General features: G+C 38.2%; 1 protein-coding gene across 1 annotated transcript in view; it reads left to right on the top strand.

The window, feature by feature from the left end:
- STK10 (serine/threonine kinase 10) overlaps positions 1 to 24,867 on the top strand; it is a 138,500-nt gene that overhangs the window by 68,274 nt on the left and 45,359 nt on the right. The window contains exons 5-7 of the mRNA XM_051978902.1: positions 14,682 to 14,754; positions 18,539 to 18,733; positions 20,714 to 20,795. Coding sequence (XP_051834862.1) covers positions 14,682 to 14,754; positions 18,539 to 18,733; positions 20,714 to 20,795 — 350 coding nt within the window. The remainder of the gene's footprint in view (positions 1 to 14,681; positions 14,755 to 18,538; positions 18,734 to 20,713; positions 20,796 to 24,867) is intronic.

Raw genomic sequence — 24,867 nt, 5'->3', positions numbered from 1 at the left:
GAGAAAACTGAGGCAAGCCATGTTTAAATGACTTTCTCAGCTATTAAATATTATTATTAATAATACGATTAAGTCTCTGAGGCCAGATTTGAACTTAAGAAGATGAGTCTTTCTGACTCTAGGTCCAGTGCTCTAATCAAGCACTACTTGGCTGTCCAGATATGACCAAAAGAAGCTTATAGCTTATTAGTATAGTACTAAAACATGGAGGTAAAAAAGGGAAAGGAAAAAAAGACTAGAATCATGGTTAGAGTTAGTATAGGAGACAAAGAAAATGACAAAGAAATAAAAGAACAGTGGGTTAGGAAAGATAAAGGAGAAAAAAGATATAAGCATTGAGAAGTACATATGAAAAAGCTTTGGAAGTAGTCATGTGCCTTTAGTTGCTTTCAGCATGGAAGACTTAGAGCACTATACTTACTGGGCCCAAAGAAGGTGAGCTAAGGAGGCTGTTTTAATGAGGTACAAGGAAGTCCTCTGGGTCTTACGTGGTTATGTCTGAGAACATTCCCTAGTTCTAGGCAGGAGTAGGGCAGCTCTACTCACAGCCAGCTGCTCTTGCTTAACTCACACACTAGTTTAGTTGACCCTAGAGGGAAGAAGGGATTGGAAGGGTCAGGGCTGGAGAAAGTGCCATTGGGGTGATATGGCTATAGCACAGCTGTTCGAGGACATGTCCAGCTGACTTTTTTGGGTGCCTGCTGCTAGGATGACAGAAAAGTGATTCTGTTTTACAAAAACAGACAGGCAACATTAGGCATTGGATCAAATATATTTTTAGAAACCTCTTTTTGTTATTTCTTACTAACAGGAAGACCTCAAACTGAAATAACTAATAGAGGTATCTCAGTCAAGTCAATCAGGATATGCTGTCAACATACTATATGCAGAGTTTAACATTTCACTAAGGGAGAGAGTGTAGGCAGCTAGGAACCACAGTGGTTACAGCACTGACCCTGAAGTTCAAATGTAGTTGTGCAACCTTGGGCAAATCAATTAACTCCAATTACCTCTTTAAAACAAAACAAAACAAAGAGAGTGAGTGTGATGATGTAAAGTACTGAGGATTCTGAGTCCCAGGGACTTGAACTCAATTCCTAACTCCATTGCTTATTTACCTGTGTGGCTTTAAGCAAGTTATCTGATTTCTCTAGGCCTCAGTTTTCTCATCTGTAAAATGAGCAGGTGGGACCTAATTACCTCAAAGACCTCTAGATCTGTGATCTTATAGCATCTAAGACCCTCCCACTTCTGTCTTTCGTGGTGTTCTTGTGTACAAGACAGGGAAATTAAGATTAGATGATGGAGCAGTAAGGAAAGGTTAGAATTGGTTACATGACTGGACCCATGGAGCCATCATTAATGACTTGATGTCAGCCAGCAGAGATGGTGGATGTCTCTAGTAGAATGTCCCAGGGGTCAGTCTTTTCCCCTGGCTATCCTTGTACTATTAAACATTTAATGAATGGCTTGGCTGAAGGTATGAATGGCATACTTATTAAATTTGCAGATTATTCAAAGCCAGGGGGAATAGCAAATGTGTTGTATAACTGAATCAGGATATAAAAGATCTAAATAGACCAGATCAATGAACTGAATCTAATAAGGTGAAATTTAACAGGGATAAATTTGAAGTCATTGACTTGAATTTTTTAAAAACCTGCTCATGCATATCACAGGGGAAGCATAGTTAAACAATTATTCCAGTAGGAAAAAATTGGTGGATCTGAATGCGTCTTAGCTTAATGTCAGTCAGCCAAAAAAAATTAATGTAATCCCAAGATGCATTGAGAAGCATAGTATTCCAAAGGGAAATGACATTTCTACTATCATCTTGCCTAATATGACAGCATAAGAAGTACTTGGTTCTACTTTGTGTACCACATTTTATAAAAGACATTGATAAGCTAGGCTTTACCCACAGAAGGCTGGCCAGGATATTTAGAGATTAGATGTGCTAGAAGCAACTCATACCAGCTTGTGAATTGATTGTTAAATTTCCAGTGAGAGCATTTAAATCATGGAAATTACAAATACTAAAAATCAGATTGATTGATCATTGTTGCTGATCATCTAGATTTAAGAAAACCATTGAGAAAATATTAATAATGCAGATTAAATTTAAAAGTATTTTTTGAATACATCTCCCCCCAAGAGGCAATTGTTAAACATTCAGAAGAACCAGATTCTAATCCCAGCTCTGCCATGCCTTTTGACATATAACGACTGTTTCAATAACAAACTCATTTACCTTGTCTGTAAATAAAGAGATTAGACTTGGTAGATTTTAAAGTCCCTTCTACCACTAAAGCCATGATCATATGATACACCTGTGTTGTTAGGTCTAATAAATAATGGAGTGATACACTAAGCATAATTCTGTGCTCTAGCTCTGTCACCACAGGAGTCTATGAATATTAAAAAAGTTCTATGAGTTTTTACTTTATTGCTAACTAGTGTGGAGCTCAGTGATTCCATATTTTGAGTGTCAGAATCTTCCTGGATCCTTTGGGGAGTGTGAGGTAGCTAAGACCCAGGAGGCCAGGCAGCTCCTTGAGACTGTGCCTTTCATCCTTCTTCCATAGTTGACTTTCACTTTACCTCACTCTCGGGGTAGATGAAGCCATCTGGTCCTCAGGGAGAAGCTCTGCCCTTGCCTCACAGACACGAGTTGTCCCAGTGGGTGTGAGGGGAAGAAGCAGTAGCCACCCAGATGCCAGGGAGGGGAGGGCTGATGGAAGAACCACACTCTGGGGATGCTTGGATAAGCACGTTGGCATTGTGAAAGGTAGTGTGTGTGTGCTCATGCACATATGGGCGCTCACACTTTTTTTTTCCACATCTAAGACATGAGGGTCAAAGAAATGCAACTTAGGTTTCCCCTTTTCTTTAGCTGTTCTAAAGACACTATCTATCCGAGAGTATGAGAATAACATGCTATTACCTTTTTAAATTATTTTTAATAGTATTTTATTTTTCCAAATACATGCAAAGATAGTTTTCAATATTCTTTTGCAAAACCTTGCATTCCAATTTTATCTCCCTCTCTCCCCTTTCTCCCTTCCTCAAGATAGCAAACAATCCAATATATTTTAAACATGTGCAGTTCTTCTAAACATATTTCCATATTCATCATGCTATGCAAGAAAAATCAGATCAAAAAGGAAAAAACAAACAAAAAAAGGAAAAAAACAAGCAAACATCACCACAACAGAAAAGATGAAAATACTATACTTTGATCCATATTCAGTCTCCATAGTTCTCTCTATGTGTATGTGTATGGCACTTTCTATCACAAATTTATTAGAATTGCTTTCACGTGCTATTCTCAAAAAACTTCCTGGTATATCCTGATCAAATGTTATTTTAAAGGATATTAATAATGATAATGAAAATAATAGTAACAACTGACCTTTTTATAGTGTTTTTAAGTTTGTAAATTGCTTTGCAAGCCTTTTCTCCTTTGATCCTTATACTACCTTATGAGGTAGGTATTCCAGATGTCAATCCAACTTTACAAAGAAAGAAACTAAGGCAGACTCAGCTAAAAAGCATTGGAGGCAGGATTTGAAACCCAAGTCTTCATGATTTTTAATTAAGTCTTGTAGTATTAACATTGTGCCAGGAAGATTGAAGATTATCCCTTTAAAGCTGGAATTCTTTAACTTTTTTGTGTGAGTCTTATCCTTAGTTCCTTTGGAAATCTAGTTAAGTCTATGGATCTCTTCCATGAACAATATTTTTAAATGCATTAAATAAAATACATAAGGTTATAAGTGAATGTGACGACCAAGTTAGCACCCTGGATACCTTAGAATCAGCTGGAGTCAGGATAAGCAAAAGTCCTTGCTCTTTATTCTTAGTCTTTAGGAGTAGAAGTGAATTGGATGGATGCAGGATCTCTACGACCTCCTTTTTCCTCACCTACCAAAGTGACTCTGGCTTGTCTTATTCCACCCCCTCATCCTTCCTACAATTCTCTGAATACACCAATTATCGAGCCAGTACAGAATAGTGGAAAGGGCCATTTTCCAAGCATATACTAATAGAGTATTGTCCAATCAGTAATTAGTCTTCATGCTTGGTTGTCTGACCTCAGTGCATCAACTCAGAGTTTCATCTCCCGCTTTCTTTTGTTTTAGAACACAAGTGGTCATGCCCTCCCTGACTTCTCAGGAAGGGAGATGAAAAGCACCAAAGGGAAGTAGGGGTTGCTAGCGGGTTTCTGGGCTGAAGGGTCTTATTAGAAACAGGTATGCACAAACCCATCAGCATGGAAGGTATTACACAAGCACATAGCAATAATGCATAGGCTATTAGTGATGATTCTTTCCACCGCCGTGCAGGCTCCATGTGGTGCAACAGACATGAATTGTACATGCAAGTAGTGATATAACAAACAATATAAATCAACATGATATTGTAAAAGATTTCCAGAAGTCCTAGAAGGAGGGTATGTAAACAGCAGTCACACATACGCCTCCTTCAGCAGCCAAGAAATAGTCCAAAACCAATCTATTGTCCATTGCTTCATGTGTCAGGGAATCCAATGATCCCTGAAAGTTTTTGAAATCCTGCAACAGTCTTATCATGTCTCAAAGAATCCAATGATTCCTGAGGATTTTGAAGTCCAACAATTTTTGATGTCCATGAGTCAAACACCATAACTGCCATGCTCTTTCAATGGTGAGCACAATCAGCAACAGAACCACCCGATATTTCTTGGGTCTTCTCCTTCCTTGGTGGAATTGTGAACACATCCAGCCATTCTGGAGAGCAATTTGGAACTATGCTCAAAAAGTTATCAAACTGTGCATACCCTTTGATCCAGCAGTGTTTCTACTGGGCTTATACCCCAAAGAGATGCTAAAGAAGAGAAAGAGACCTGTATGTGCCAAAATGTTTGTGGCAGCCCTGTTTGTAGTGGCTAGAAGCTGGAAAACAAATGGATGCCCATCAATTGGAGAATGGTTGAGTAAATTGTGGTATATGAACATTATGGAATATTATTGTTCTGTAAGGAATGACCAGCAGGATGAATACAGAGAGGACTGGCGAGACTTACATGAACTGATGCGAAGTGGAATGATCAGAACCAGGAGATCATTATATACCTCAACAACAATACTGTATGAGGATGTATTCTGATGGAAGTGGATCTCTTTGTTAAAGAGAGCTAATTCAGTTTCAATTGATCAAGGATGGACAGAAGCAGCTACACCCAAAGAAAGAACACTGGGAAATGAATATAAACTGCTTGCATTTTTGTTTTTCTTCCCGGGTTATTTTTACCTTCTGAATCCAATTCTTCCTGTGCAACAAGAAAACTGTTCGGTTCTGCACACATATATTGTATCTAGGATATACTGTAACCTATTCAACATGTAAAGGACTGCTTGCCATCTAGGGGAGGGGGTGAAGGGAGGGAGGGGAAAAATTGGAACAGAAGTGAGTGCAAGGAATAATGCTGTAAAAAATTACCCTTGCATGGGTTCTATCAATAAAAAGTTATTAAAAAAAGAAAAAAAAAAGTTCTCTAGGGTTACCTGTGGCTCCCCCTTTCTTTTGTTTTTGGAGCAGCGTCTTAATGTCTCTGTTTCTCCTCTCTACTATTGCCTGTCCTTGAGGTTTAAAGGTTATGCCAGTGATGTATAAAATCTTATACTGGGCACAAAAGTGTGCAAAATGTTTAGAAGTATATGCAGGTCCATTGTTTGCTTTTATGGCTTGTGGCACACCCATAATGGCAAATGCTTGTATAAGGAATTCATTGACCACTCGGGCTGTCTCTTTTGCTGCTGGTATTGCAAAAGTGAATCCTGAAAAGGTGTCCACTATAACATGGATAAAAGACAGGCGACCAAAAGAGTTATAATGGGTCACATCCATTTGCCAAATTTCATTGGGTATCAAGCCATGAAGGTTCTTCCTTGGAGGTTGTGTAGGAGCGTGGAAAAGAAGGCAAGCTGTACAGGCTTTTACTATGCTCCTTGCTTCCTCTCTTGTTATTCCAAATTGTAAATGTAAAGCTCGAGCAGCCTGATGATATTTAGAATGAGATTCTTGGGCTGCCCGAAATAAAGGAGTACTGGCCAACATAGTTAGAAGGCTATCTGCCTTTGAATTACCATCAAAAATAGGACCTGGAAGTCCACTATGAGAGTGAACAGGCAAGATAAATCTTACCTGAATGCTTTTTCACTTGCTCTTGAATTTCCTTAAAGAGCTGATATATATTAGAGACTACAAATTCTGTTTGGGCTGTGGCAGTTCTTTGTACCATACCTACTAAATAGGCGGGATCAGATATTATATTTATATCTCCTGGATAATAAATAAGAGCTAGAATGATTGCATACAATTTATTCTGCTGAGTGGACAGAAAAGGAGTTCTGACTACTCTCTTTATAGTTAAGTCACAAGAGTATACAGTGCAAATATTATGTTTGGATGCATCTGTAAAGATAGTTGATCCTTTAAGAGGAACTTTTCTTGAAGAATCCATTGCCAATTATGTAATAGTCTGGTTATCTTTAATGGAGACCCGTGTGTAAAATTTGGAGCCATGGCTAATAAAATTTGTCACTCTGGGATGGTTTCACAGCATACATTAATTTGTGCATTAGTATAAAAGGTGTATATCTTGTCAGGTCTTATCCGAGATAATTGTACTACTTGCTTAATGGCCTTTAATGAAATTCTAGCCATAAGCACTGGGTAAGGAGTAAGGCTTTGTTCTGGTTGTGCTGGGAGGTTTCCCCACTTTATCACCCTGTCTCCTTGATGAAGAACTGTTTTGGGTGCCTCTTTTGTAATAAAAACTGATATTTCCAAGGGTTTTTGAGTGACTCTTTCAACCACATTGCATAAAGTCAGTTCAACTTCTCTCAAAGCCTCTTGAGCTTCTTTTGTAAGCTGGCATGGTGAATTTAAAGCACTGTCTCCCCTTACAATGTCATATAATGACATTGCAATTGATTGGTATTCAAGCCTAATACTGTATGCATCCACTGGATATCTCCTATCAATTTCTGAAAGTCATTTAAGATGTTTAGCTTCTCTGTTATTAAGGAAAGTTTTTGTACCATAAGCACCTTAGGATATACTTCATATCCTCAATATTGAAAAGGAGCATGTCTTTGAATTTTTTCTGGAGCTATGTGCAATTTATAGTTCCTTAGTGTTTCTCTGGTCTTTTGTAGACATGCTTCAAACATTTGTTCCTCAGGTGCACATCCCAATATATTATCCATGTAATGTAATAACATAACTTTTGGAAATGCTTTTCTTATTGGTGTAAGAGCAGCAGCAACATACATTTGACACATAGTAGGGCTGTTTTTCATTCCCTGTGGCAAAACTGTCCATTCATAGCTTTTATAAGGCTCAACTAAGTTAATACTGGTCACTGAAAAGGCAAATCTTTTCATATCCTCCTTATCTAGAGGGATAGAATAGAAACAATCCTTAATGTCTATAATCCAAAGAGGCCATTCTCTAGGCAACTGAGTAGGAGATGGAATCCAGGATGAAGAGTTCCCATAGTTTCCATCTGTTAATTTCCTTTCTTAAATCAGTCAACATCCTCCATTTTACAGATTTCTTTCTTACAATAAATACTAGGGAATTCCAGGGACTTAGAGAAAGCTGTAAGTGTCCTTGGTCAAGTTACTCCTGTACTATATCTAATAAGGCCTGAATTTTATCGCTACCTAAGGGCCACTATCCACACTGGTTTATCAGTTTTCCATTGTATAGGAACAAATGAGAGTGTTGGCAGGCCTTCAGAAAGCAGCCCTGCCTAAAAAACCAAAGTACTCATTTGTAATCCTAATTGTAAAATGTCTCTTCTCCACAGATTGATGGGTTTTTTTTCAACTATAAAAGGAATAAAAACTCCTGTTTTGCCTTCAAAAGTCCATCTCAAAGGGGTAGCACTAACTTCAGCTGCTATTGATCCTCCTATACCAGACATGTAGGTGTCCACCTTAATCTTTGGCCAGTGACTGGGCCAGTCGGCACCTCTAATGACTGTATGATCTGCACCAGTGTCTACCAATCCTTCTAATGGTATGCAATTTATATAGATAGTAAGCATAGGACAGTCAGCTGTCACAGCTGCTGTCCAGTATATTCCTGGACTTTGTTGCTGGGAGTCAGAATCTGGCCACTATCACCAGATTGCTTATTAGGAGTCTGTATCAGTAAACCTGATGCCACTACTTCTCCTAGTTGATGAGTCACACATTGCCTACCTGTATTAGTGACTAGGATATTATCTACACATTCCCCCAGTTTCCCACATCAGTGTATGGATGGACACTGTTTTGTAAGTACTCTCAGGAGGTGAGGGATCCATAGGCTGGAGAGGAACAGATTTCACCTCTCCAGGAGGTATCTCAGTTGTCCCACCTTCATACAACTCTATTCTTTCCAATTGTAATCCTTTCTCCCATCAGGTGGCTTCCTGCCTGATTGATTATATAATCCTTTTCTCCCATCAGATTGCTTCCTGGCTGATTGGTCATATCTGGATACTGAACTTCTAGGCACTCTCTGGGTGTAGCATTGGTGGCCATCATGCCCCAAGTATTTTTTGTCTTGGGCCCTGAGGCTGGGCCCCTCATCCCATTTACCTGAAACAGTTTACATTCTGATGCCCAATGGAAGCCTCTGTTGCATTTTGGACATGGGTTATTGGGTCTTGTTCTCCCATCCTGTTTTCTCACTCTGTCTCTATACCAACATTGAGCTTTCAGATGCCCTACTTTACCACATTGAAAATGTTGACAAGTCTCTCTGGAAGTCCCTTGTCAAAAGGGACCCTGTCTTCCCATGTTTGGATCTTGGGAAGTCTGCATCATAGCCTGGCTATAAAAGGCATTTGTGCCCACTGTGGCACAGTGTCTTATGATCTCCTCTAAAGGATCATCCTTACGTAGTCCTAGTATAATTCTTCTATAAACCTCATTAGCATTTTCTTTAGCAAGTTGCCCTATCTTAATGTCTGTTACTGCATTTTACCATTAGTTCATAGGATAGCTGTTTGCAAACGTCCCACAAAATCAACAAAGGGTTCATTTGACCCTTGTGCAATTTTTGTGAAGGCCTCTCTCTTGTCGTTTTTACCAGGGAGAAAAGCCCATGATTTGATAGCAGCAGCAGCAATTTGCTCATATGTTGCTGTGGGGTAATTAATCTATACTGAAATTTCTGCATAAGAACCTATACCTATTAGTTGTTCATAGGTGATTGGAGGATTAACTCCACTATGACTATTTTGTTGGGCTTGTATCCTACAGAGCTCTATATTCAGAAAACCACAACAAGTTTTGTCCAGGTTTTAAGCATGTCCTTGCTATAGAGGTCCAGTTCCTAGGAGTTATAAGCCAAATTCTGTAATAATATTTTAACATAAGCTGTTGTAGCCCCATATAGAGAGCCAGCCTTTTTCAGGTCTTTGAGGATTTCTGTATAAAAAGGAGTGTATCTTCTACTTTCTTGACCTGAAGAGTTAAACTGTTAAATCACAGGATATATTCCTATTTTCCAGTCAGCTAAATTCTGTCCTTCTTCTGTGGCTTTAAATAGTGCCTTTTGCAATCTAGTCATAGAAAGGAGTGATTGCTGCGGGGGGAGGTGCTGGTGATATCACTTTTCCTTCCACTTCTCCTCCTCCCTCCATCTTGGTAGGTGAAGTTGATGGGGGCGTGTGAAGAACCAGTTCTGGTTTAGGTGGAGTTGAAGCTGCCTTGTGAGAATGAGAATCACCATGCCTTTCACCATCACTTAACTCCTCATGCGTTCTGGCAATATTGCCATTAATCTGTTCTTTGTCTTCTTCTTTTTCCTCACACTTCCTCATCTGGCTGTTCTTAAAACTTCTCTTTTTCTATAACTTGTGGGACTCTTTAAGGCCAATTGTATTAAGTTGTACATATAGAATGTTTCCTTGGAAATTGAATCAGGACCTTTATCATTGTTGTATTCACTTAGTTGATCTCCTACTGGTTTCCAATTATCTGGTCCTATATCTTCTTTCTTTAAGAACCAAGGGGATGTGCATTCTAATGTACCCAAGAGTCTAGCGATCTGTTCCCAAGTTACAATTACGCCTTGTCCTTTGATCAACTTAAGTATGCTTTCTATAGTGCCCCCTTGGGTGGGGGTGGGGCTGGGGCAGGGGCTGGAGAGAATCTTTTCCTAATATCTACCTCATTTCAGCTAGAAAAGGTTACTAGCTTAGCCCTTAACAAAGTAAGTTCCTTATTTGTCTATTAAAATACCCACTCTATTTCCTGGTCACTGGGGACTTCATCAGTGAAATTAGGGGTCCTTAATCCACACATTGGACACCAAATGTGAAGACTGAGTTAGCACCTGGATACCTTAGAATCAGCCAGAGTCAGGATAAGCAAAAGTATTAGAATCCTTACAAACTGCTAACTAATTAGAGTTGATCTAATCTTACAAGAAGATTTTGGCCAGAACCTGAAACAAGGTACTAAGTAGAACTAATTAGTACAATGCTTGTGTTTACACCTTTGTGTTCACACCTCCCTTAAAGCTCTTTGGGCCAGAGAGCACTATGGGAGAAAATCCATAATCCCATTCTTTCAGAAGATTCACATATAAGGCGAGAGAGCTATTCCAGAATACATTTTTCCACTTGGCTGGCTGGTCGCAGAGGAGAGTTCAGCTGGACTGGAGAGGAGCGACTCTGGTGCAGACAGAGAGCACTTTGCGGAATTACGCCAGAAGCCCTCTCTCCAAGGCAAGGCAGAATATATTCCACTTGGCTGGCTGGTGGCAGACGAAGAGTTTTCAAAGGATAAAGCTATGAGTGAGAGTTCAGTGGACAACCAGATTCATCTTCATCTCACACCACTGTAGTTGGTAGCTGGGCTCCTGCACGCCCCACACTGAGACCAAGCTGGTCTGAAAGACTCACCAGAAAGCTAGCCGAGCCCCAAGAGAAGGAAACAAGAAATTCATTCCATCTCTGTGCTGGTTGGAGGCTGAAGAAAGCAGAGGCAGAGGCTAACGGACAGAACCTTTGGATTTGGAGATATTCGGAGGGCCCTAAGCTAAACCGGTTGTGTTTTGAGAAGAACAAGAACTCCAACATTTGAACTCCCAACACAAAAGTCCTTGGTCTTAAGGGATAGAAGTGAATTGGATGGACGCAGAATCTCCACGACCTCCTTTTTCATGGTCTACCGCCAAAGTGACTCTGGCTTGTCTTATCTCATCCCCTCATCCTTCCCACATTTTTCTGTATACACCAAAAGATTGAACTAGCACAGAATAGTGGAAAGGGCCATTTTCCAAGCATATGCTAATAGAGTATTGTCCAATTGGTAATTAGCCTTAAGTGCTCTGTCCAACCTCAGTGCATCAACTCAGATTTTCAGCTCTTTACAAGGGAAACCAAACCTTAGTAAAAAAAAAAAAAATCATCCAAGTTCTTGGACTTCCACATTAAGCACCTTTGTTTTAAAGGGTGCATTTGATTATCCTACACCCAAAATAATGCTGTACTTCCAGCTTCCTGACTCTCTGACTTCTAGCTTTTCTTCTGACATACCTCATCCTGTTAGTTCTTCCCTATATAGAATTGTAGATCAGAGCTGGAAAGGATCTTTAGATATATTTATTTTCTCTCCCTCCTTTTAATTACCAGGTGAGGCAATTAATTGGCATATTGTATAGAGCCATGGACCTGGAATGTAAAAAAAAAAAAAAGCTTGATTTCTTCTATCCTACTTCAGATATGTATTAACTGTTTCACTTATCTACTCTGAACCTCATATTCTTATCTGTAAAAATAAGTAGTTGGGCTGGATGGTTTTCCAAGATCCCTTCCCATCTAAATGTGATCTTGTGTGTGTAATTAGCACAGAAGCAGAGTGACCTTCCTGTGCAAAGTCATATATCTGGCTAATAGCTGGGGTGAAATTAGAACCCAGGGTTCTAAATTCCAAGGCCTGTGTTTCTTTCATTCTACCAGACCACTTCCAAGTAACCCCCTTCTCTTTTGCTTTCTTTTCCCTTCTCTCCATTTCTCTACTTTTAAATTTTTATTTCTGTCTTATGATTCAATATCAGTTTTATTTCTAAATTTCATTTTCCTTCCATAACTCATTAAACCATCCTGGGCAATAAAGAGTAAAAAAAGAGATAGTCATAGAAAGCAATTCAACAAGACAAAGAAAAAATACATTAACTATACTGAGTCCCTGAAAGTCCCTTCTCTCTGCAAGGAGGAGAGGCAGGTATGTTTTCTCATCTCTTGGCAACCCCTTCTTTTTATTTAATTTATTTAATTAATTTGGCAGGTAGATGTGGATAGAGAACCAGGACTAAGATCAGGAAATTCTGAATTCAAATCTGATACATCCTAGATACATCCTAGCTGTATGACCCTGGATAAGTCATTTAACTTCTGTTCACCTCAGTTTCCTCATCTATAAAATGGGAATAATTATAGAATCTACCTTCCAGGTTGTTATGAGGAACAAATGAGATCTTACTATGGGCCTGGCAAATTGTAAGCTTTATGTAAATATTAGCTATTATTCAATATGACATTGCCTATTGATCTTTTATCCCTCCCAGGATCTTCTTTTTACTTATTTCTATAGCTGTCCTTCACAGGACATCCTCTTTGTTATTTCCTAATAGTGCTTAGCAGCCAAGTTATATACTCTTCAGAACTCAGAACCAGGTCTGTGGACCAGCCCCCAAAGAACTCCAGACTTGCTTTGTTCTAAAAATAGACTGCCTGAGCCACAATTACTCTTTCAGGAGATTGAAAGAGAATTGGTTAAGCAAAACAAACAGATACAGTGACTGCAATCTAATAAGACATACAACTTTTTGTACCTATAGTCCACCACCTTTCTATCAAGAAGAGTAAAGTGTGTTTCATCAATTTCTGGAATCAAGATTAGATTATATGTAATCCGAATCTCTTATATAATATACCTTTTATATCATTATATTATGATAATTGTTTTTATTATTCTCTGTTCTCTGCTTTTCTGTTCTGAATCAGTTCATACAAGTCTTTTCATGTTTCTTTGAATTCCTCATATTTGTTGTAAGGAACATAATATTTCATTATATTCATATGTCACAATTTACTTGGCTAATCTCCCAACTGATGGGTATCTACTGTATTTCTGTTTTTTTGCTTTTACAAAGAGTGAGACTAGGGAATATTTTGGTATATATGTAGGATTTTTTTTCTTTCATCAAGCCCTTTGGATTATGTGCTCAGTAAGTTATTTGCTGAGCCAGAGAATGGACATGTTAGTAATTTTTCTCACAATCCTAATAGTTTTCCACAATAATTGTACCAATTTATAGCTCTCAGCAATATATTAAGAGTTTTTGATTGCCTATAGTTTCCATAACATGGTTAATTTCCATCTTTTATTAAACAGTTTTCTAAGATTAAATTATCCATGAATTCTTATACTATACAAGTGGAGGGAGTTCCCTATACTGAAAGCTCCTTATACTCATGTAATCACAGGTCTAGAGCAAAGTGAATCATCTTTGATAATTTCATAGGTGTGATGTAAAATCTTAGATTGTTTGAATGAATGTTTTTCTCAGTGATTTAGAGAATTTTTTCCCCACTTGGATGTTGATAGTTTGCATTTCTTGTTTTGAAAACTCAAACTCTCAAAACTTAAAGCTTTAATTTTGCACAAGTACATGTGCCAAGTAGCTCTTGATTTCACCTCAGGCTGTAATTCCTGAGAGAGGCAGGTAATGGTAAGGGCTCAGGATGACCTGGATGTGGATATTACTTCTGATACTTAATAGCTGGGTGACTCTAGGCAAGTCACTTAAATTGTTTGCCTCAGATCTTTAAATTGGGAATAATAATAATCACATCTTCCTCCCAGAGTTGTTGTGAGGATTAAATAAAATAATAAGTAAAGCACTTAGCACAATACTTAGTACATAGTAAGTGCTAGATAAATGTTATTATTGTTATTATAAATTTAATATGGCGGTACCTACAGAACCCTTTCAAACTTCACCTTGCTCTTTTCTATTTTAAAAACATTTCATCAATGTGCATTTCTTCCTTTTTTTTTTTGAGTATCATCGCTTCCCACATTATCCCTTTAACAGCTCTCCTAGTTCTTCCCCTGTCCCCAATAAAAAAAAAAAAAGTCCTCCTTCATAACAAATAAGTATAACCAAGCATAATAAATCCACACATTGGCTATATTTGAAAATGTATGTCTTATTCTATCTCTATAATCCACAACCTGTCTTCCAGGAGATGGGAAGTATATTTTATCATAGCCTCATATTTTCTATACTCCAGTAAGACATCCTCTCTTCTGTCAAGGTTTCATTTTATCCTAAACTCTGTTTATCAAGATGATGATTTTTCTGTGTCTATGGAAGAATATTCTCAAGTCAGTATATCTAACTTCGTATTCTTCTGCCTGTAGCTGTGGATGTCTGAAGGATTTCTGGCTGATGTTTTTTTGTTATTTGGAGGTTTGGGTTTTTTAAATTTTTTTTGGAGTATGCATCAGTGGTCATTGAATTTCTCATCAGAAGCTTTTTAATCTGTCAGAAATTTTATAACCTGCGGGGATCAGGGCTAGGAATGCCAGAAGGATTTCTTATCTGAGATTTTTGCCTTGCAGCTGACTTTGGTGTATCTGCCAAGAATCTGAAAACCTTGCAGAAACGAGATTCCTTCATAGGAACACCTTACTGGTGAGTAAGCTAGCTTCTGGAAATTGGATCTGAGGTTGAACTTTAAGCCAAAGATTCTTCCTTCACCTTCCTTGCTCTTTCCTGCCCCAATCTACTTGCTATATGACCATTTTAGTTGAATAATTAAATCTATTCATTGTTCAAGGCTCAAATCAAGGTCTGCTTCCCTTTTACCCCATCCTTATTGTTTGTTCAGTCTTTAGCGAATTCCTACTGCACTTAGAGTTTGTACCATATAATTTAGCACTTACTTGTACATTGTTCTCTGCCATTCATTTGTTTCATGAACATTAGTATTGCCTCCTCTTCTGGATTATAAAATTCCTTGAAATCAGGAATCGTGTATTAAGTTACTTTGATTCTCAACAGTGCCAGGTGTAGAGCTGAACTCTTGAGTGGCTCTCAATAAATACTTAGTAATTGATTGAAAAAAAAAAAAAAAGCAAGTGTATGAAACAAACCAAAGGGTGTGTGTGTGTGTGTGTGTGTGTGTGTGTGTGTGTGTGTGTGTGAGAGAGAGAGAAAGAGACTGAGACAGAGAGACAGAGACAGACAGAGACAGAGAGAGACAGACAGAGAGAGAGACAGAGAGGAGAGACAGAGAGAAGACAGACAAACAGATAGACAGAGAGACAGGGAGAGAGACAGAGAAAAACTGAGATACAGGCACCGACACAGAGAGACACTCTCATGCAGAGAAACACAGAGAGACTGAGAGAGAAAAAGAGAGGGAAAGAAGGAAAAAGGGAGAGAAACATGAAGAGAGAGACAGAGAAAAAGACAGGAGGGACAGAGAGATATAAATAGAGAGGCAGAGAAAGAAAGGGAAGGGTAGAAATTAATGTATGAAGACTAGAAAGACATGATATAATAATAGTAATTGTAATTGCTAAGGTGTTTCTATAACTTCATAGTTTATAGATCACTTTATATACATTATTTCATTTGATTCTCAAAACACTGTGAAATGCTTTTGTTTCTACCTCTATTTTACAAATTAGGAAACCAAGGCTTTGAGAGGTGTTAAGTAACTTGGACAAAGTCACAGTGAGATAGGACTTGAATCCAGAATCTTCCAGACTCCAAAAGCAGCTCTCTGTTCACCACGTGGACTCAGAATGCCTTTCTGGCATCAAAGATTGCTTTTGAGTTTCTGGCTTTTTCATTTTTTAGCTGTATGATATTGTTCAAATCACTTCATTTCTCTTAGACACAGTTTCTCATAGTAAAATAGTTAAGGAAGCAGAGCTCTAAGGCTTTTCTCAATTCTGACTTGATTTGTGAGTTTGGTGGACCTTTTGCCCTGAATATTTTTGAAGCTCTGGGAGCACTAATTATAGGAGTTGATAACTGTATATGAAAAATAAAACTAACAGCTTATTTGTTAGTTAGACAGTTTCAGTGCATGATAGGGAGAGGCAGAGATGAAACATAGGAATTAAGCTCAAATGGAGTATAGAAACCACAGTTCACTTAACTCATGAGATGATCTCTGAAACAGGTCATAGGATCATAGATTTGGGGCTGGAAAGGATCTTACAGGCTATGTGTTCTAATCCTGTTTATAGATGGGAACTTCCAAATACACAAGGCATTTAACTTTCAGAAATATATGGAAAATGGTAAAAGCAGGAACTGTTCCTAAAAGTACCTTTGTAGCAGATGGCTCCAGGAAAGGTTGTATTGCATTGGGTATGGAAGATAGAATTGAGAAAGCAATGGTTGCTCCATTTTCTCCTACAAAGAAAAACTATACCACTTGTGCATTCCCCTGAAGTTGCATGTGAATTGAACTTTTGCAATTGCTAAGGGAATTCACTATCAGAATTAAACTCATGATGAATCTTTTTGAAAAGCAAAAGATCTTTCTAAGTGCAGAGTGTCTTCTAATTTATTTGTCAAGTAAGCTTAGGTTATCATAAACCAAGTTTTCTTAATGTGGGGAAGTCCCTGACATTTGTGGCTATCCATAGTGAGGGAAAATGGCTTATATTTAAGTGCTACTGGCTACTTTTCTTCCTTAATTTACCTTGCTCTCCTCCTTTCTCTCCTTTTCCCCTCAGTCTATTGCTTTTCTTTTTCTATCAATTTCTCTCTTTTACCAAGTTTGTTCTTTTTTGTATCTTTATTTTCCAGCACTTTCCCCTGCTTTACTCTCCCTCTTATGCCCCATCATCCTCTATTTCCCCTGTTTTCCCCCTTTCCCTAAAAATACTTATCCCCACTCGGGGTTCCCTTGTATCTTTCTCTTTACTCCTTCTGATTTCTTCTGCCATCTGGTGGTAGGAATCAACAACTACAGGCTGACATGGAGGAGGTGGGGCAAGGAGGAAGAAAATAAGGAGAGAAGAGGGAATGAGGAGGAATGGGATGATGATCTTGGTCAGTAAGACCTGGGTTCAAAGCCTGCGTCTGATACTGTATGTATCATATTGGCTATATTATCCTTGGCAAGTCATTTAATCTCTCAGGGCCCTTTTCATTGACTATAATTAACTCTTAAGATTATAACTAACAATTATATAGCATATGTCATCTCTTTTGATCCTCACAACAGATGGGGATAGTTGTTATAGACCCGTTTTTACAGATCAGAAAACTAAGTTAGAAATAGGTTAAGTTATGGGGTCCAAAATTATCCAGTCTATCACAAAAGAAACGGAGTCAGAACTCTGAGCCAATAACCATTTATTAAAAGGACCAGATAAATGAGATCTCTAATCTTCCTCATGTTGAGATGCCCTTTATCCCCAGAACCTAACCTCTGTAGTACGTGCTACAGCATACAGATACGCATAAGAGGCAAAGTAATAGACAGCATCTCATTGATTGGTAGACCTTGCTTTTGACCTCCAGGAGGATCAGAAATGGTGTATCAGCATGGGTGGTCACAGAATGGGCAAGGCAAGGGTCATCTCCGCTGACTCAGTGGTCATAAGATGGGCCCCTCCTCATGTTGGGCAAGAGAAGGTAGTTCGGAGATACAAAAGTAATTTGGAGAACTTTCCAAATCATGTCAAGACATCTCATCCACACTAGCTTTGGCTGCGTATTCATCAGGCCAAAAGGGTGGAGGTCCTTTAGTCAGCATTTCATGGTTAGCAAGTAAACTTTTTAATAAATTAGTGAATAGAGAACTTATAGCTTAGATTTAAAAGTTTGGAGGCTTATTATAAGAAAGAATCTAATTATTCTTAAATATAACATGTAAAATATATTAATATATATAATTCTTATATTCATATTACTTGCCTAGACTGATTAATATACTAATAGATAACTATAATCACTACCCCTATGGAATTACACTGAATTGGTTAATACTGATTGGAATAAAATAGGAATCTAATTAGAATCATTTATCTCAAAATGACTTCTCTAGGGATAAGCAACTAGTAAATGTCAGAGGCAGGATTTGAACTTGGATATATCCCTGACTCCAAGTCTTACACTCTTTTTCATCGTACCACCCAGATACCTATAATGGAAGAGGAAGTTCTAAATTTTGTTGGTAGAGAAAGATCTTCACCAGATGCTCCCTAAGTCAATGGGGAAAACAAAACAAAACAAAAACAAGAGGTCTAGTCAAGAAGGACAACAGCAGCAGGAACAAAAGGAAAAGACAATAGGATGTGAAGTAAATCAATGGGCAGGAAAAACTGTTCACACATAGATGTGGTTTTGTTGCCACATCAGATTCTAATTTCAAATAGAAACTTTGCATATATGCTAGGGATTTAACTCTCACTCTGTTCTCTTCCATGGCATGCTGGCTCTGTTTCAGGATGGCTCCTGAGGTAGTGATGTGTGAGACCATGAAAGATACTCCTTATGATTACAAGGCTGATATATGGTCCTTGGGCATCACACTCATTGAGATGGCGCAGATAGAGCCTCCTCACCATGAACTGAATCCGATGCGAGTCCTCTTGAAGATTGCCAAGTCGGATCCCCCTACACTCCTCACACCATCCAAATGGTAAGAAAAGTGGACCTGATATGGCATCTATAGAGTGAACTTATGCTACTCAAGTAGAGTTCAGCTTCTGCTTATGGGAGGTTAACTATAAGGGATATTCATTACTCAGGATCAACCAGAAAAACTAGAAAGGCAGGAGCCCCTCAGGATAGGAAGAAGTCATAGCAGCATTCAGAAATCACTGGGCCACAGAAACTGTGATCTTCACAGAAGCTTCATCATCACTGCTTTCAGGTTGATCATGAAAATATAATTTTGGTTCAACAGTCAAGCTCAATCTGATGATTTACTCTCCGGTATCTCTAGGCTGTCTTCTTTGGTCCTCATAGGATGATAGAGCCTCTGCATTGGGGAGTATCTAAAGAGTCTTGGAGTCTACTTTGTATTCCCAAGGAAAATATTCAATAGGATGATAGAGCCTCTGCATTGGGAGTATCTAAAGAGTCTTGGAGTCTACTTTGTATTCCCAAGGAAAATATTCATCTTTCCTGGCAGTTGGCCATCCAACCCCTAACTAAAGTCCTCCAAGTCTAGGGACAAAATACTGTCTCCAGAAGCAGCTATTCTACTTTTGGACAGCTCTGCCTTCTGGGATCAGTGAGAACAAATCTAAATTCTCCTCCCATGTAGGCCTTTAAATATCAAAGACAGCTGTTATGATTTTCCTGTGTTGAGAAGACACAGGAAAATTTTCCCATTTCCTTATCAATCCTCATTACTTTCAGAGACCTTAAGCAAACATACATGGATCCTCATAGAAATCAACCCAAGTTATATAACTTGGGTTATATGCACCCATCCAGGTAGTCAAGAAGGCCCACAGCATCCAGGAGAGGAATGAAAACAAATAAACATACCCCCCCCAAAAAAAAAAACAAAAAAAAACAAACCCAAAGCCAGACTTAGAAACACTCTGGTATATGGAAGGAGCTGGACCAACATGCAGGAGCCCTGTGTTCCAGCTACTCACTGTGAAACCTTAGGCAGACTGCTTAATCCTCTGCCTCATTTTCCTTGTTTTAAAAATTAGGGGATTGGACTAGAGTTCTCATAAGCCTTCTTCTAGTCCTAATATTTTATGATCGGACTGCTCCGTGTAAAATTGAAGGGATAGATATCATCCTCATTGGAAACTGGTTCACTGTCCCCCATTTGGGAACAGATCCACTGAAATATTTTAAAAGGATTCTATAATATTATCTTGGCCTGAAGCCTTGAGTCTCTCCTAAAATATGTGTATGTGTGTGTGCGTCTGTGTGTGTGTGTGTGTGTGTGTGTGTGTGTGTGTGTGTGTGTGTGTCTCCTTTAGTCAATGCTATGGACTTGCTGGCAGTCATGATATTATTTCATCATGTTTCTTACAAGAAACAGAGAGGCCTTATTGAGTCTGTTTCCACCCATATTAGGTTAAGCTTTTTCAATTGGCCTCTTTTTTATTTCCAAAGCAGTCTCTCATTTGGAGAGTGCCTATTTCTGGGCAGATAAGCTGAAATGATTTTGATTCTTTGGACCAAGAATTGCTTTGGCTGGGAGCACCAGTCAAAAGTCTAGGAATGCTGTGGACGGGTGTAAAGGAAAACTTTCACCTAGGGTTGGCAGAAGGTAAAACAACTCAGAGAGTTATGGACTGACAGTTTGATGGCCTTGGTTAAATAATGTACCCAGTCAGAGAAAAGGAATCCTACCTGCAGCCAGAACTTGTTCCTAAGTAGATCTGGTGGCACAGGAGTTCACTTTTGAGCCCTACCACTAGACAGCCTTCTTCATTCATCTTACACATTAGGCTGGGGGTATAGGATTTTTTTTTCCTGGCAACAAAGATTGGTCTTTTGGGCCTAAGAAAAGGGAGATGGGAAGGGATAATGACAGCTTGTTCAGAGAGGATGTAATTAGCAGACACTTGAAGGGGAACTTGTGGGTCATTTTCCTGAACTTCCTCCCCATTTTGACCTTGATGCTAATCTTTATATCTACATACAGGTCCTTGGAGTTCCGGGACTTCCTGAAGACTGCTCTGGATAAGAATCCAGAGACCCGGCCCAGTGCTGCACAGCTCTTAGAGGTAAGTAGAGTCTTCTTTTCCTCCTTCCTGCTAACTTTTAGGATTAGATCACTTAAAGGATGGCAGTAAAAGTGTAAATTACTTAGAACTTATATATAACTGGACTCAGTGTACCCCTCTTACGTCCATACTTTTGTGAAGGCCATCTCCCATATGTTGACTTGTACTTTTTTACTCATCTCAGCCTTTCAGAATTGTTTTCTTCTTTCTGGTTTAGGTCAGAAGCTACCAAAAAAGGCTCTTATTCCCCATCATTCCCCATGCAAAATGTTCCTGCCATAAATATTCCTACAAAATGTTAGATTTCCTTTATACCCTACATTGTTTTGGACTTATCTGTGTACAAATCATATCATCCCAGTCGATTGTAAGCTCTTTGAGAGAAGAGCATTTTTTCCTTTAGAATTTCCAGTGTTTAGCTTAGGTCCTTTGCATATAAGTAAGCATTTGTCTGGATGCATGAATTCCTGAACCTAAAACTTTGAATGTTTTACTTAGAAGAGACTTTAGATACCATCTAGTTAATTCATAGGTCCATAGAATTTAGAGCTACTAAGAGACTGTAAAGATCACCTTGGTTCAGGGGTCCTTACCTTTTTTTGTTGTCATATCAATTGACCAGTTTACCATATTGGCAATCTAGTCAAGCCTAAGCACTCCCTTCTCAGAACTATGTCTTTATATGCATAAAATAACAGAGGATTACAAAGGAAAACAAGTAGATTGAAATATAATTACCAAAATATATATTTTTAATTCAAAATTCTTGATTTAGTTCAACCCATTTGTTTTACAGAAGAGGAAACTGAGATTGAAAGAGGTCAAATGATTAGCCTAAGATCAGATATATTGTTGGTAGCAGGGGGGTGATTGGAATCCAATAACTTGTAACTTCTCATACTCTTTCTATAAATTCATGACCTTTTAGGTTCCATGTGACCATACCATATCTTTGGAGTTCAGATAACCTCTATTTCTCCCTTACCTCCTTTCTATTCTGCGTTTTCCCTGTCCCTATGTTGAACCAGGTCATAAAATTTAGCTTATAATCTATAGAATTTTGACCTCATTTTATTATCTCTGACTGTGTTGCCTTTTTTTTGTTCCCTAAGACCTGCTCTACTCTATTAAAGAGAAGCAGAGATCTAAGAGCCATTATTATTATTAGGGGGATAACTTCTCCAGATAAACTAAACTTTAGGGGGTCTTTCTTCACCTTAGCAGCTTTCTGATTTCGTGTACTCACCTCTGTTGCAATAACTTAAGTCAAGAATAATTCAATCCTGTTTTGAGCTAGTGATGTTAGCAATATGTTCTATATCTTTGCTTCCTTTCTCTTCTTGGCTACCAGCATTTGGTCTTTTTATTACTTATTATTTCCAAGAAGATGAGCAATAGAGGTAATGAAATTCAGATCAATCCATTTTTGAAACTTTGGTTTAACATTTATTTTAATGTCACTTATTACCGTACAGTGATGTAGCTCTGGAAGTGAGGCACTGAACCACGATGCCAAAAAAAGAATAGTGAAACTACACTTAAACAAAAAAAGGATTTCAGTACATTGTCTGATTGGAGCAATACTGTTATTATATATTATATGATGTATAATTACACGTAACATGATATAATTAAACATATAATTATCCATACTATATTACACATTTTATATTACTTTTGTTGGGAATAAAATGGGGAGTATTTATTAGGAAAAAATGTTTTATGTGTACAGAATTTAAAGTGGATAATTGTATTTTTAAAATCATTGGGTTGCTAAGCCATAGCTGTGTAATACAAATTTAAAAAAAGAAACTCGGACTTAAAAAAAGCTTTTTATAGTTACTTCTAGATGTTGCTCTTTTCATCCATCCTTTCATAGCTCCTATCACTAATACTAATGATATGTGATTAATCCTAGGGAAAGAGGATTACCAGAAATCTTGGCTCAATTAAACATCCCATTTATCCTGTACAATAGTGCTTTGGGGCCTGTGGCAACCTGTAACTTCAACCATCAAGTCACTTCTCTGCCTGGGATAATTTTTGAAAACCATACAAGTAGTGGGGGAGAGGGGAAGGGTCAACTATGTGGCCTAGTGAATATAGCACTATTCTGGAGTCAGGAGGACCTGAGTATAAATCCAGCCTCAGACATTTACTATTTCTGTGATCTAAGGCAAAATACTTAACTCCAAAAGGAAGGAAGGAAGAAAGAAAAGAAAAGAAAAGAAAGGAAAGGAAAGGAAAGGAAAGAAAAGGAAAGGAAAGGAAAGGAAAGGAAAGGAAAGGAAAGGAAAGGAAAGGAAAGGAAAGGAAAGGAAAGAAAAGAAAAGAAAAGAAAAGAAAAGAAAAGAAAAGAAAAAAGAAAAGAAAAGAAAAGAAAAGAAAAGAAAAGAAAAGAAAAGAAAAAAGAAAGGAAAAGAATAAAGAAGGAATGGAGGCACTGGCTCTACTTTACCTGGAGGATGGAGGAATTAATCAGCCACAGTCTAAAAGTCTCAATCCCATTTTTGGGACCATTTATTTTCACAAGGAAGGGGATCTTGTAGTCTGTTAAGAATGGTATATGGACTAGAGGGGGTTGACCAGCTGTTCTTCATCTCCTGCCCAAGAGGAAATAGAGTTTAAACTTCAGCATGAGGAATTTCAATTTGATACAAGGAAGAATTTCCTGTCTAAGGATTGTTAACTGCTGGAATGGGTGAATGAAAGAGGTTATGGACTCTCCCTTAGAGAATTTATAAAAATTTAATAAGATCTCATATTTTAATGCTGCTTTTAATTTTTGCCAAGGTATTTTTTTTCTTATCATAAGAAGATTTATGTAGATATTTTACGGATGAGTGTCTATATGAACAGATATCATGATATTGTGAATATAGTCATGTATTTGGATCCAGGAAAACTTAGGTTCAGGTCCTTCCATCGATATAGCTTTTTGACCATGAGCAGTCACATCCCCCCTCTCAGCTTCAGTTATCTCATATGTCAAATGAAAATTTTAACGTCTGTGTGGTACTTACCTTGCAGGGTTATTATATGCCTCAAATAAAATTTTCCTTCCTTCCTTCCTTCCTTCCTTCCTTCCTTCTTTCTTTCTTCTTTCTTTCTTCTTTCTTTCTTTCTTTCTTTCTTTCTTTCTTTCTTTCTTTCTTTCTTTCTTTCTTTTTTCCTTCCTTCCTTCCTTCCTTCCTTTCTTTCTCTTTCTTTCTTTTTTTCTTCCTTCCTTCCTTCCTTCCTTCCTTCCTTCTTTCCTTTCTTTCTTTCTTTCTTTCTTTCTTTCTTTCTTCCTTCCTTCCTTTCTTCCTTCCTTCCTTCCTTCCTTCTTTCTTTCCTTCCTTTCTTCCTTCTTTCCTTCCCTCCTTCCCTCCCTCCCTCCCTCTTTCCCTTCCTTCCTTCCTTCCTTCTTCCTTTCTTTCTTTCTTTCTTTCCTTCCTTGCATCCTTCCTCCCTTCCTTCTCCTTCCCTTTTTTCCTTCTGTCTTTCCTTCCTTCTCTTCTTCCCTTCTTCCTTCCTTTTTCTTTCCCTCTTTCCCTTTCTCCTTCCCCCCCCCCTTTTGTTTCAGCAATCAGAGTTAAGTGATTTGTCCACTGTCACACAGTCTAAGGTCAGATTTGAATTCAGGTTTTCCTGATTCCAGGATAGCTGCTCTATTCACTGTACTACTCAGATGCCCCCATGTGTTTTACAAAAATTACTAAAATATTCACTTTTCATGTGAGCTGTTATTCTTTAAACTCAGAATTCTAGTTTGTGGCATAATAAAAAGGACCAGGCTCTTGGCCCATGCTTCTTATACTAAATCATGCTGTTTCTTATTTATCTGGATAATTCCTTTGGAGGCTTGGGAGAAAGGTTCCCTCTACTTTATGAGTCTGCCATTATATTTAAGATAGAGATAGGGACTAGACCTCATTTGATTATTATAATTCCTCCCAAATAAAGAAGGTCTCTATGAATGCAGGTCACCAACTTCTTTACAATTTACAAACTTAAAGGGGTACCTAGAGCACTGGGACCTGAAGTCATTAGTTCAATGTCACACAGTTAAGTATGTGTCAGTGGCAGGATT

The sequence above is a fragment of the Antechinus flavipes genome, chromosome 2 (assembly GCF_016432865.1).
Source record: "Antechinus flavipes isolate AdamAnt ecotype Samford, QLD, Australia chromosome 2, AdamAnt_v2, whole genome shotgun sequence".
In the NCBI taxonomy this organism is placed as follows: domain Eukaryota; kingdom Metazoa; phylum Chordata; class Mammalia; order Dasyuromorphia; family Dasyuridae; genus Antechinus; species Antechinus flavipes.
Note: the sequence above shows the minus strand (reverse complement) of the source record. Positions and strands in the feature narration are given on the sequence as shown.